Raw genomic sequence first — 13727 nt, forward strand, 5'->3', positions numbered from 1 at the left:
AATAAATTCAGTGCAATTAAGTTAGGATAAAGCATTTGTATGTCCTAGGAAAAGGCTAAAAACTACAGTACCCCTGGTGTTATTATTATTCATTGCATTAATGGAACAAAGACATGGTTTATCACCTAAATAATTTTTTAAAGCACCTAAAGGCCATGGAAGGAAGAATTTTCTGGCATTAAAAATATACTGACATTTTTGAAAAATAATATCTGAAAATATCCCTTATTTGGGTCTCCTGTGTGTTGTGTCTTACACAACTGCCTTTCTTATACCTTAATTCTGGCTCTGCAATTTAATAATGATACATTACTCTTCATTCCTGTCTTAATGATATATTAGTTGTCACTTGCTCTTTGTTTTTAATTAATGCACTCCCACCTTCCCAAATATCATTATGCCAGTACATATTCAGAGCTCAAAAGGACTGGTCAATGTCTTAAAATATGTAAGATTAAGCATGTATATCTAACAGATTTATAGGACAAAAATCTTCCAATTTCCCTTTTCCACTGTTGTTATGAACCTTAAAGAGTCCCGAAGGTTTTCCTTATAGAGAGGAAAGAACATTAGATTTAGAATCATTGGACCCAAATGTCCCCTATCGTTCTGTCATTTACTAGTCATGTGACCATAGGATAGTTACTTAACCTCACCAGGACTTAGTGTCCTCAACTGCAAAACAGAAATAAAGACACTTTCACTATCTACCTTAAGACTATGAGGAAAGCACTTCATAAATTATAAAGCACTCTACAAAAGTAAACTATCATTATTTTTAAAACTTTCCCGCATCATAAAGTTAAGCCCATTTCTTCTTGTTTATGGCACCCTTGTTCCTTTACACATGCAAATAGTTATAAAGTCACCCATTCATTGTCTCTTCCCTGAGATGGGAAATGAAACCCAATGATAGCATCTTTAAACATTCATCAGGATTCAAAATATAAAGGTATTAATAAACTAAGGACCAATGAGATAAGTCTTCCCTTTTTACAGAGCAGGGATACAAAATCAGTGTTAAATAGCTTAATTGTGTTTTATTCATTCTTGTAAATAACTAAATCTGAAATAACTATGCTTCTAATACAAAGAGAAAATTCTAATAGGTAAATACGTTTAGTATAAGACACAAGAAATTCTCTAACAGTTAAGTGGTCAAGGGATATTTTCCTAAAGTTCTCAAAATAATCACAAACTATTAGCAACCATAAGAAAAAATGTTCCATACCACTAATAACAAGGAAAATGCAAATCAAAACAACTCTAACATTTCACCTCCTACCCAGTAAACTGGCAAAGATGACAAAAGATGGAAATAATTAATGTTGGAGTTGCAGAGAGATACGTATACTAATACAATATTAGTGGAACTATAAATTGATCTAACAATTCAAGAAAGCCATTTGGAATTATGCAAAGAAAGTAAATAAAATGTCTACAATCTTTAACCCAGAGATTTCACTACTATGCTTAGACCTCAACAATTCTGGTGAAAGACAAAAAAGAAAAGACCCATAAGCACCAAAATATTTATAGCAGCTTTTTGTAGCAGTAAAGAATTGTAAACAAAGTAGATGTATGTTAATTGAGGAATAGTTAAATAAGTTGTGGTACATGAATGTAGCTATGCATAAATATAGTTGTAGGCATTATAAATATTGCTTTCCTTGTTCCTCTTACTTCACTGTGCTTTGATCAATTCATACAAGTCTTTTCATGCTTCTGTCAACATATTCATCATTCCTTATAGCACCAGAAAACGCTGTAACATTCATGTATCACAATTTGTTTAGCTATTTCTCAATTAATAGACATCTACTTCATTTCCAATTCTTTGCTACAGAAAGAACAAAATGATGGAAACTGAATGCTACAAAATTATAACGACAAAGCAGGGCCCCCAAAAAAAGATATGAGAAGGCCTGCAAAGTCAGAGGCTATGGGTATGGAACACTGCACATAAAATCGGACTTTTTTTGATATGTTGACTAATTTTGCTAAACTGCTTCCCAGACCCCTTTTTTAATCAGTGTGTCTCTAAGAAGGATGTGCTTCTAAGAAGGGGTCAGGGGATGGATACAATGGGAAATGTAGGTGGTGTAAAAACAAAAGATATCAATAAAAATGTATTTTTTTAAAAGGAGAGAACACATTTAGATTATGAACTACTTAAAGTTCTAAAAGATAAGATCAGATTATAAAAGCCTCACTAATCAGGCTGCTGACCACACACACACACACACACACACACACACACACACACACACACACACTCTGAAATCAACTCTGCTATTGTTTCTGGTTGGGGTTTGTTGTGTCAATCTACTTGTCTAGGGCCCCACTTACCATCCTGGTACCCTTCTAGACCCAAGCGTTCCACTGTGGCAGGAGTAATATTCTAACCCCTCCTCTCCATGAAAATTAAGCTAGTTTTTCCTTAAAAGCTATTGAGATTATCCTTAAGTCTTGCTTGGCTCAGGAGACTAAAAATTCAGGCTGTTCACATCACTTTTGATTTGTTTGAGTACAAAGCATCCAGGAAGTGCTCTTGCAGGGCGCCCTTAGACTTGGTTGGTAGATTACTAGTACAGATAACTCAGGCCCTCTGCAGTGCCCAAGATACCTATTCTAGTTATATATCCTTCTTTTTGGTTGAAAAGTAAATCTATTTTTGTTAAGTGTTCAATGACCTGCAAGGGTCTCATTTTGTTCCACCACTGAACCGAAACTACCATAGAATTGGCCTGAGTCAGGCCCAGGCCAGAAGAGAAGGAGCTGGGTGTTACAGTGAATAGAGTACTAGGCTTAGCATGGAAAGGGTATTGGGCCTGGTGCTAAGAGCCAAGTTCAAATCCAGCCTCAGATGCTTCCTAGCTGTGTGACCCTGGAGAAGTCACTTAACCTTGTATGCCTCAGTTTCCTTAACCGTAAAATGGGATCGTAATAGCATCTTCTTCATAGGATTGTTGTGAAGATCAAATGAGATGATATTTGTAAAGCATTTGGAATAGAATTGGCATTCAAAAAATGCTCATTTCACCCCTAACGCCCTTCCTGGCCACCACTCCCCTTCATTTGAACCTAACACGGTGGGATCAAAAACTTCCCTTACTTTTATATTTGTAACCTCAGGCTTAATATATAGTTAAGTATTTAATGCTTTTTCATTCATAATGTTTCAAGTAAAAGTTTGATAAGATCATGTCAAGATGGTTAAAAATGTGACTGGTGGTACATTTTGTACACATTATTCACAACTATTTTCGCAACAGTAATTTAATAACCAAAAACATTTGCTGTTTTTTCTTTTTTTGCAAAGAGTTAAACATTTACATGCTAAATCATTTCCTGGTATAATCTCAAGGTCTACATGGTAAAAATCAGTGATTCCTAATGTGAATATGTGGGTACTTTTCCCCCTAATTATACATTTTATCAAGCAGCTTATAGAAAATAATATAGAATTCAAGATTCAAGAATCAATTTGAGTTTTATTTTTGTAAGAAGCAATTTCAACTTTAGATAATGTTATAATGTCTACAGCTTGACAGCTAGTCACGCTGTCTAATAAAAGAGAGAAATTAAAGGTAAATGCCATTATTAAAGGAATCCTACCCACTGTGAGCAGATACTCACATAACAATACTACTAAAGTCTAAGGGAAAAAAAGGATGACACCTTCTGAACTTGTCATTGGCTATTTCGACTGGTGCTGTAGATGAACCGTCACATATAAATTTGACTCTAAAAAAAAATCCAGATTGCAGAAAATATACTCCATCGATTCTGGTGTTCTTCAAAATCTTCTAAATACTAACAAAGGTGCATACTATTCATTAGAAAATCAGTGTCTTTATCCTACTACAAAGTGCTTACTTTGAAGAATGCTTCCATTAGCACTTGATCGGGGTACATGTCCCTCCATGGAAGTTTTCGATATTCATTATGGAAAGCAAAGAGAATAAACTCCGGCATTTTGGGTGCTGTGCACGATTCACAATAATGCATCAAGTGGAGCCGAAGTGCTCCTTCATCACCAGGCAAGAGTTTATCTAAGTTAAAAAACAATTAGCTTAAAAATATTATAGTTATTATCCTATAAAACAAAATCAGCAAAAAAAAAAAATCAGCTATCAAAAATGTAAGTACAAACTCAAAGTTGTAAACATTGACCAAATTTTGCAGACTTTTTTAAATACTTTCTATGCACTGTGCTAAGCACTGGGAATACAAGAAGCTCACAATCTAATGACAGAAGCAACACATAAAAATAAGCTGAAAAGGGGAAAGCAAGAAAGTGGGAGAGGGAGGGTACCAGTAGAAGTAATGAGGTATCTGCTCTAGGCCCCCTCCTTTAAATAGAGGATTTTGGGAGAGCTTCAGCTTGACTTTCTCCAATCAGAGGGAAGGAAGAAGGCATACAAGAGCTGAGGTAGCATTAAAATAATGCCAAAGTATATGAGTTCTAAACCCAGCTCTGTTACTTACTCTGTGTGACCTTAGGCAGGTAACAACTGCTCAATTTTCTTATCTGTAAATTGATGAGGTTGAACTAGATGGACTCTAAGGTCCCTTTGACTTCTAAATTTATGATCTTATGATCTCTTCTTACCTAACAGTATTTTTCAAGTATAGCAAAAGTTGCCTTTAAAATGTAGGGTATGTTGGAAGGCCCTAAATAAAGATACTGCACAAGAATATGCCTCAGGCTCCTATGTAGAAAGCCTTCCGCTAAACCAGCTACGAAGGAGAGGTGTAAAAGCTCAGAGGCAGCTGGGCAGAATAAATGAGAAAGCACTGGAATCAGGGAGACCATAGAAACCTTAGAGGCCTTAGAAATCCTCCTTACTAGCTGTGAAATCCTAGGCAAATCATTTCACCATTCTGTCTCACTTTCTTCATCTGTATAACTGAGATAATAATGATATGTACCTCACCAGGTGGTTATGAGGATCAAATGAATTAATATATGTAAAGCACTTTGCAAATCTTAAAGCTCTATATAAATGCTAGCTATGAGAAAATTCTTAGTAAGTACTAAGTAATTCTTGGTAAAGACACAGGAGATATAAGATAAAATGGAGGGGAGAGGAAAGGAATTCAGGAGCTATAGATATCTCCCATGGAGAAAAAGGGGGAAAACAGGTATTAAAAAAAAAGACAGAACACCTGATATATTTGACTAGAGAGATAAAGGAAATTATGTCCTTTTTAGAAAGGTCTATGTCACGGGTTGGAAAGCACCTTATTTGTACAAGTCCTAAGACAGAAAGGTCATCCACAGCAAAATACTCATGGTAGTACCTTTTTTTGGTGGTAGTAAAAACTAGAAAAAAAGTGATTATTGATTGACTACAGAACGGCTAAACTGTGGTAAATTAATGTATAGAATATAGACCAGCTAAAGGGGGAGGTTTCGTATGACATTTTAGAGGGGAAGCAGAGTGGATACCAAGTCCAAGGGCCAGGGATTCAGAGGGGAGGCCTGTGGACTAAAGCTGGTGCCTATTATTCCTGCCATCCTCCAGATCTCAAACCACTGTCCCCTCTTTCACCTCCCCTTTATTGTCAAACACTTAAAAAACAATTCTATACTGTCTTCTTTTCTTTATATTCTTAAGTGCCATCATCCTCTCCCACTGCTTCAAATACTTCCTCTACAGATGAGACGCGGAAATCCATTTCAACCCTACTATCACCTCTCAACTTCTGTCTCATGTCTACAACTGTCTGTTGGATATTACCACCTGAATGTCTAATACCTCAAAATCGACATAACCCAAATAACTCATGTGCTCTCTAAAACCTATCACTACTCAAAGTGTCCCTCTTTCTGTTGATGGTACTACTAGTCTCTCAGTTAGGAGAACTTAAAATTTCAGCATGGTTTTTAATTATACCTGGTGCCTCATCTTTCACATCTAATCAGTTACCAAATCCTAGCAATTCTACCTCTACAATGCCACTCATATTTTCTTCCCCCTTTCTCTCCATCACTCTAATACAGATCCTCAAAATGATGGTTTGTGGGTGCAACGGCAGGGCACAGTCTGTGGGACAAGCTGTAGGGCAGTAAGCAAAGCCTGTCTCTTCTGTTTTCTTTCCTACCTTTATTAAGATAGAAAAACATGCTGTCACTGCATCTTTATATTATTTCTCACAAAAATCTTGTAGAGAGGAAAAGTCAACCTATGGGTTGGTGGTAACTGATATAATCTCAATTGCCTTTTGGGGCGTCTAAGATTTTTTCCGAACCTTTGGTATTTTCCCCTATTTCAGCTACCTTAGAATTAAACCTTAATGCCCTAAAAAGCATGTTGCTTCCAGCAAGGACTTCCTCTACATATAACTGATCTGTTTCTACCACTCTTCCAATCCTTGTTTTCATTAGGGACATTTTTTTACTGCTTTACACAGCACATTGGAGACTGGATGTTAGAATCCAAATGCAGTGCCTCCACTGTCAGTGACAGAACACTTTGCTACAGAAATGTTCTCCACTTTTTCATCTATTGATTGTCTTTTTTCCAGTTTCATCCTTAACTGCCCTTGAGATGATCTGGCTTACTTAGGTCTCTTGTTTTAATTCCCTTCATTGCTTTTTACAGTTTTATGAGGTAATACGTTATCTTCTATCATCCTCCTCCATTTGATTTTTAAAATGAATTTATGCTCTAAACTGGTGTTGCCCTTGGCTGCCATATCTCTCTGACTGGTAGGGAGATAAAATGTTGGTTGGACAGGACATTTTCATCTTGCTATATTAAGTGATTTATTCCAGTTAAGCTTCCTTAGGAAATGTGGAAATCTGAATTGAGCACATTTTTTTCCATTCAAAATTTGTTTTCACTCCGCAATCCAAGGCCAAATTAAAACAAAACAAACCAGAAAAAGAACCTCTTTTTCTACATCATTCTGGAGTCTTGTGGAAAATACATGCACCTTACTTAGTACACTATTAGAATGAAACAAACATACCCAGGAAGATAGTGCTTACAATCAAAATGAAATAAAAGAAAAGGCGTAGAGACCAAAGATTAACTGAATGACTTATAGAAAGAGGGAAAATTACTAGTGCCATCCATAATTTGGCATTAGCTTACCTTTAAAACTTTCATGTAAAATCCCAATACATTCAGTGAACAAATGTACCACACTTGAAGCCATGGATGCATCACTTTCCAGCCACGGACAGTAGCGCTGATTGCTTTAAAGCAAAGAAATGGACAGTTAAAAACCAGAGCACCATTGATTAAATTATGAGTGGTTAAATTTGCCTAAATCTGTGGAAACCCTGCAGGAAATAGCCTCATCACATAACATCAAGAGCATGAAGCTGTAGGCCTGCCTACCTTGAAATAGGGACCAAGTCAGTTGGGCCACTCCTCTCTTGTTTCACTGTGGTTTCAGGGTTTGGCCTGGCACACAAACCATGTTATCAACAGTGCCATCATTTGACATGTTTTTAATCATTCAGTTTATATCACTGTACCTATTCCTCATTCACTGTGACCATTTTTCATATATTTACATTGGTAGCTGCAACACACTGTCCCACCCATGGGCCAAGTTGAATGTCCAGATATGGCTAGAATGTCATAAGATCTTCTCCATAGGAAAAACTTTTCATATCAGTATAATGACTAAAGAATGCTTTGAGAATACTCAAAAGGTGATATTCAAATGCTAAGAGAGCCACAATAAAAGCCACTTTAGGCTTGCCTAATCAATTTCATACCATGTGGCCAATACCCCATAAAACTTCAGCCGCTACATTTTGATTTCCAAAAACTTCAACTATTTGAAAGTACCCCTTTGATAAAATCAGCCAGAAATTTAGAATCAAAAGGTACCTTTCTCTAGGCATCATCTAGTCTAACCTCTAACTCAATATAGAAACTCTCTCTCTTCTAGCATCCCTGATAAATAATCATTCTTCTGCTCAAAATATTTTTAATGGTGAAGAGCCTCACTACTCCATAACAGACCCATAACAGCTTCAAACATCTCTAACCTCCTAAAAGTTTTAAAGCTTGCTTTTAAATTTATTTTGTGTATTTATCTCACAAGAGTCACATGGTAAACTGAATGAATTAAAATTATTAATTGATACTATAGTCAAAACATTAAAGTTATGGCTCAAAAAGAAACATTAACTCATAATACACATGTATAAATGAGTAATTTCAATATGCGACTTCTGAAACTTTGAACACCACAAATTTTGGGTAGCAGCACCCACCTAAGTAAAGTGAGTCATGCTAGAGGATTTCTTTACTGTGGACAACTGAAAGTGAACGTTCAGTTCCATCACCTTATGGAACTAGCACAAAAATAAAGGTTGTGTGTCAGTAAGCATCAAAGGTAAGAGAAAAGAAGAAAAACTCAAAGTGCAATGTAAAGATGGATGATGGGTGTCAAGTAGTCCACAGGACATAATCAGCAATTATGTAAATGTGTGAAATGTAATAAAAGATATTACTGGGGACATAGCCATAAAAATATGTTAAGCCACTTAAATAGTAAGAATGAGAGACAAGAGATGGATAGCTTGAGCTGCACACTAATATCTGCAAAATATAAAACCAAAAACAAGAAGAAGGCAGGTCCTACGTGTTTTGTAGATTCCAAATAAAGTATATACATTAAATATTGGACAAGAATTGTACAATGTATGAATGTTTCAATCTGCATCAGTAGAGAAAACCCACACTAAGCAAGTCATGGACCATACTAAGCTTTTTAGGTAAGAGACCTCAATATACTACTGCGTCTGAGACACCAGTGGGACATCCAGGTAGAGATATTCAGCAGGAAATCAGAATGCCACTAACAAATTTAAATCATTGTCAAGAAATATTTATTAAACACCAACGCTGTGCCCATCACATTAGAATGTAAGTGCCTTTACCGAGCAGAAGCTGTCTTGCTTTTCTACCAGTATCTCCAATGTCTAGCTCAATTCATGGCAGAAAGCATTAATAAATTCATTCAGTCTTCTGTTTTTGATTAGCTATTGTTCTGAAGCTATTAGAAGCATAACTCAACTACGTAAAAGAGAAAATTTCTTACCTCTGATTAATAAGGAATCATTTTAAAATTTAAATGTTACAACACTGAAGATATAATATGGCAATACACTAATAACTGACACTAAAATACCAGGGGAACTTGAAAATTACAACTTTCCTGGGCATTCAAATATCTAAAATATGCATTTACCTTGTATTGTCTTCTAAAACCAGAATCCATGGTTTGAAGAGCTGAACAATTAGTGAATGCAGAGATCTCAACACTAAAATAAGGTACAACAATTTTTAGAGAAGAAAGGCATAATCAAGCAATCTCACTCAAAAGATTATTTTAAAAATTCAGATCTTCCTGATCTGAATATCACATTCACATGTTAACCAACCATGTTAACTAACTCATGAGTTAAAGTCAATTAAAGAAAGGAAATGCTTTCATTTCCTTTAGTGAAGTTTCATGAAATCAAATAACTATTTTTATTATAATGAAACTTCACTTATATAAGTGCCTGGAAATACAATTTTTCATTTTCCCAGTATGGCTATTCAAAGTTCTAGAACCTTTTGTTCAAAGACAGAAATAGTATGAGCAATAAGATAAAGATTAAAATTTTTCTCATCCTTTTCATGCCCTAAAGTAAGGTTAAGGACAAGCTGCATCAAGCATCCATACTGTAAGGTGTGATGAATTTCTCACACCCACACTATATATATTTTCCATCTTTTCCTTCTGACAGATAAGATATATAGCTTGATCACAAAAAAGATTTAAATGTTCTAACAAGTCTTTTCAGATTTCTTTAAAAGAAGGTCAATAAGTTTGGTTTCATGTTGCACTAAAAACTTATTACCTGTTCTACTGTTAGTTAATGGGTCTTGCCCCAAGCAAGCCATTTCAGAGGCAATCAGCCGTTTCACAAGGTACTCCAATAATTTCCTCACATCAGCCACATAAGGAGTCCACTTTGAAAATAATCCAAAACTTTTAAAGTCCGACTTGGATAACCGTAACTTATAGAAAAAATTTGAAAGCCACTGTATCGTCTCCATTACCTGAAAGAATAATCAACACCAACGTATTTTTTTGAGTACCTTTTATGTTCAAAGTACTGCACTAAGCATTACAGAGAATAGGTAGTCTTCTGAGACGGTAAGATAAGTCATACAGATATAAAAGATGACTAATAACACAAGATAACATAAAGCATACACTAAATTAATGTCATAAATAACAAATGTTACCAAAGTTTGGAGACAGAAAGATTACTTCAAATCACAGTGGTTGAGTAGAGATTTCATCAGGAAGTTAACCACACCTTTAAATGTTCAGAGTAGGATTTAAACAGGCAAAGACAAAGAGAAAGAAAGGGTAAGGGCATCCTAGGTACAAGACAAAGAAGAGATGGGAAATCATATGGTTGACAGTCATTTAAACAAAAACAACAATATACAAAAAGCAGTCATATGAATTCTTTGATATAAATTAGTTGCTTGTTCAATCTAAAATTACGACAGCATAAAAAAACAGAGAAAGAGATTAGTTTAGGCCCAAAGATTTAAAAGACAAAAGTTGTATACCTGTTCATCTGACAAGAGAATATTGGGAGAACTTGGAAATACAGGGCTCTCAGTTACAGGAAGAGGACAGTCCCTTTCTTTGCTCTCAGAAGAGAAGCAGCCCAGAGCTTTCAGGGTCGCCTTCCAACATTCAGAACTCAGTAGCTGCTCAGCTGAGCCTTTGGAAAGAAAAGAACAACTCATTATCACTACTAAAATAATCATACATAAATACAGGAATGTTCGGCCTGATATTTGGTGGTTACTAGGTGATAATAAATCAGTAAAAAAAAAAATCCCCAAATTATTTTAGTTGGCCAGGGCATTAAGATCATAAGACTAATGGATCTGGAATGAACCTTAGAAATGATCTGGTATAATTTCCTCATTTTATAGATGAAAACTGAACCTCAGAGAAATGAAGTCTCTCTGACAGAGGAAGAGTCACTTGCTATAGGTTAAACAGCCAACCAACAAATAAGCATTAATTACATTCCAGACATGTATTATATGCCAGGTATTTTATTAGATGCTATATATACAGAGACAAAATAAAGTCTCTAACCTCAAGGAGTTTATATGCTATCAAGAGAGACACATAAATACCTGTAAGAAAAACAGAAAGCTCATTTGGGAGGAAGGCCTCTAGGAACTGTGGAAAAGTAGAAAAGGCCTCATATAAAAGTTAGATGCTTCAGCTGAGTCTTGAAGAGAAGAAAAAAAGGGTGGAAGAAAGAGGGAGAGCATTCCAAGCATGAGACAGAAGCTGTTTAAAGGCAATGGAGATAGGGAATAGAAAGTCATATGTGAGGAACTGCAAGAAAGTCAGTCTGGCTGGACCAAAGAGTATGGAAGCAAAAGTAGCAGAGATAGAATAGCACCATGAACTATCTGCGAAAAAGTATGTGAATGTGGAATTAACACGGAGATTTTATGATTTCCAATGTTTCCTAACAGTTTGGTTTTGTCTAGGAATTAATGTTGCCAAGGCTATGCTGGCTGAGGTGTTGATGGGGTAAGAATTTCTCAGTAGCCTGACCTTGACAAAAGGTCACCAAAAGGCTAATCATTCTCCCACCTAAGGCTTAAAGCGAATCTAAGTCTGTGGATAAAAGAGAATGAATGCTAAGGAGCCAAGAGGACAATGAACACAGAGGGGGATTCTAGAATACAACCTCCATCAGGAAGAGAGCTCAGTTTCTAAGATGATCAGAGTTTCTTGTTTTCTACTTTCCACATCACTAGCACCTACAGACATACCACTTCTCCCAAGGGGTCCAAACAGGTATTAATAAGCCCTTCTCCCAAATTACATACTTCTTGCCTAAGCAGATAACAAATTTTTGATCTGCCGGAATACTTTACTGTAAACTGATGAAAATGCTTGATGGTAATGTTTCATATAAATGCATTAAGTACAATTCTTTTGAAAATGTGAAATGAAACTAAGCTAAAAAAACCATACATAGGCTCCCATATTTTCACATTTTTTCCTAAAGTTAAAGCTTATATTGCTTTAAAAACAACAACATGTACACAGCACATTTCAGTGTTCTTCCACTAGTACAAGTCAAAGGATTTTACACACACACACACACACACACACGCGCACATGTACACACGTGAGCACACATTTTCATTGATTTCTTAAAACTGGATCCCCAGGGAACTGAACCAGACAAAATTTATAATCTCAAATTTGTCCCCATTTGAGTATGCATCATACAATTCAGAAGGATTAGTGCTGCCCATCCCTAGGCCCCAAACAACTTGTATGTGTGGGGAAGATGATCACTATTTAATACAGTATTAAAATTTCACAAAATTCCCATGCAGTGAAATCTCGTAGAAGTTTCCACTCTTCCTCTTCCTTTGCTCCTATTGAAAGCTTTGGGGGAAACAGGACTTTCATGATACTCTTTTCTTGCCAAATATCAATAACTTTTATGAATAAATTTAATTATCTATAAATTCAATTTCACAATAACAGGGATACAAAGACAAAAATAATATAATCCCCAGCTTTCAGGAGCTTACATTCTACTGGAAAAGAAAGAAGAAATTAATAAAATGGTAAAACAGCTCTTCATTCTTACTTGAAAGTGTAATATGTTGACTATGGCATAACCTAGTAACATTAGAATCAAATACTAAATATACTTACTCTGCATGAGCAGCCTTAGAATGTCACTGTACTGGTCAGGGAACTGGTACAGAAGGAGATAAGTCCAGTGTTTACAGAAAATATTGAATGACATCAAAATGTCTTCATCAGGTTCAAGGCCCCAGGCGGTAAGTGCCAAATGAATGGACTCCAGGAGCCTGGTACGATCAGACAGAGGAGGTTTAGTGGAGCTTAACCATTGCTTAAGATCGAACTAAAAAGAAAAAAAAATAGGAAGGAGTGTTTATTTAGAACAGAAAACTCACTGGAGTAGCACAAAAGGGGTGGGGATAGTTCTTTTCAAATTTAATTTAAAAGTCAACATATTTAACGATAACAGTATTTGCTTACAAAATCTGTGTTAGCTGGATCAAGCAAATCTTTTGGACTAAATTTGGCCTTAGTCACACAAACTCTTAAAAGAGTTCAAACCTCAAAGATGTCAATATTATCAAGAATGACATAATTCCATCCCATTCTAAAAGTAGGCTCCTTAATGACAGGGATTATTTTGTTTCCTATCTTTGTATAGCCAGTCATCAGCAACATGTTTTGCACATACAATATGTACTTACTAAGTTTGTTAAATTGAATTTGCTTCATATGTTAAACATGCCATTCCCCTCTGATCAGAAAATAACAACTAACACTTATCTAGCACTTTAGGGTTTACAAAGCACTTCAAAAATATTACCTTACTCTGTCTTCACAACAAGCCAAACGGAGGTACTATTATTACTCCTATTGCACAGATAGCAACAATAATAACAAATAATAATAACCAACATCTATACAGTGCTTACTATATGCCAGACATTGTACTAAGTAAGTGCTTTATAATTATCTCATTTGATTCTCACAACACCCCAGGGAGGCAAGTGGTATTATTCCCATTTTACAGATGGGCAAACAGAGGTTAAGTGACTAGCTCAGTCACACAGCTAGTAAGTTCAGCATTGGAACTTTCATGCTGA

The 13727-nt window shown here is 35.7% G+C and overlaps 1 protein-coding gene across 1 annotated transcript in view; it reads right to left on the reverse strand.

Moving 5' to 3' along the window:
- Window positions 1–13727, reverse strand: part of EPG5 (ectopic P-granules autophagy protein 5 homolog) — a 134981-nt gene that overhangs the window by 29941 nt on the left and 91313 nt on the right. The window contains exons 31-36 of the mRNA XM_036746153.1: window positions 12754–12967; window positions 10611–10768; window positions 9884–10085; window positions 9226–9298; window positions 7107–7210; window positions 3880–4055 (exon numbers count right to left, since the gene is read on the reverse strand). Coding sequence (XP_036602048.1) covers window positions 3880–4055; window positions 7107–7210; window positions 9226–9298; window positions 9884–10085; window positions 10611–10768; window positions 12754–12967 — 927 coding nt within the window. The remainder of the gene's footprint in view (window positions 1–3879; window positions 4056–7106; window positions 7211–9225; window positions 9299–9883; window positions 10086–10610; window positions 10769–12753; window positions 12968–13727) is intronic.

The sequence above is a fragment of the Trichosurus vulpecula genome, chromosome 1 (genome assembly GCF_011100635.1).
Source record: "Trichosurus vulpecula isolate mTriVul1 chromosome 1, mTriVul1.pri, whole genome shotgun sequence".
Classification (NCBI taxonomy): domain Eukaryota; kingdom Metazoa; phylum Chordata; class Mammalia; order Diprotodontia; family Phalangeridae; genus Trichosurus; species Trichosurus vulpecula.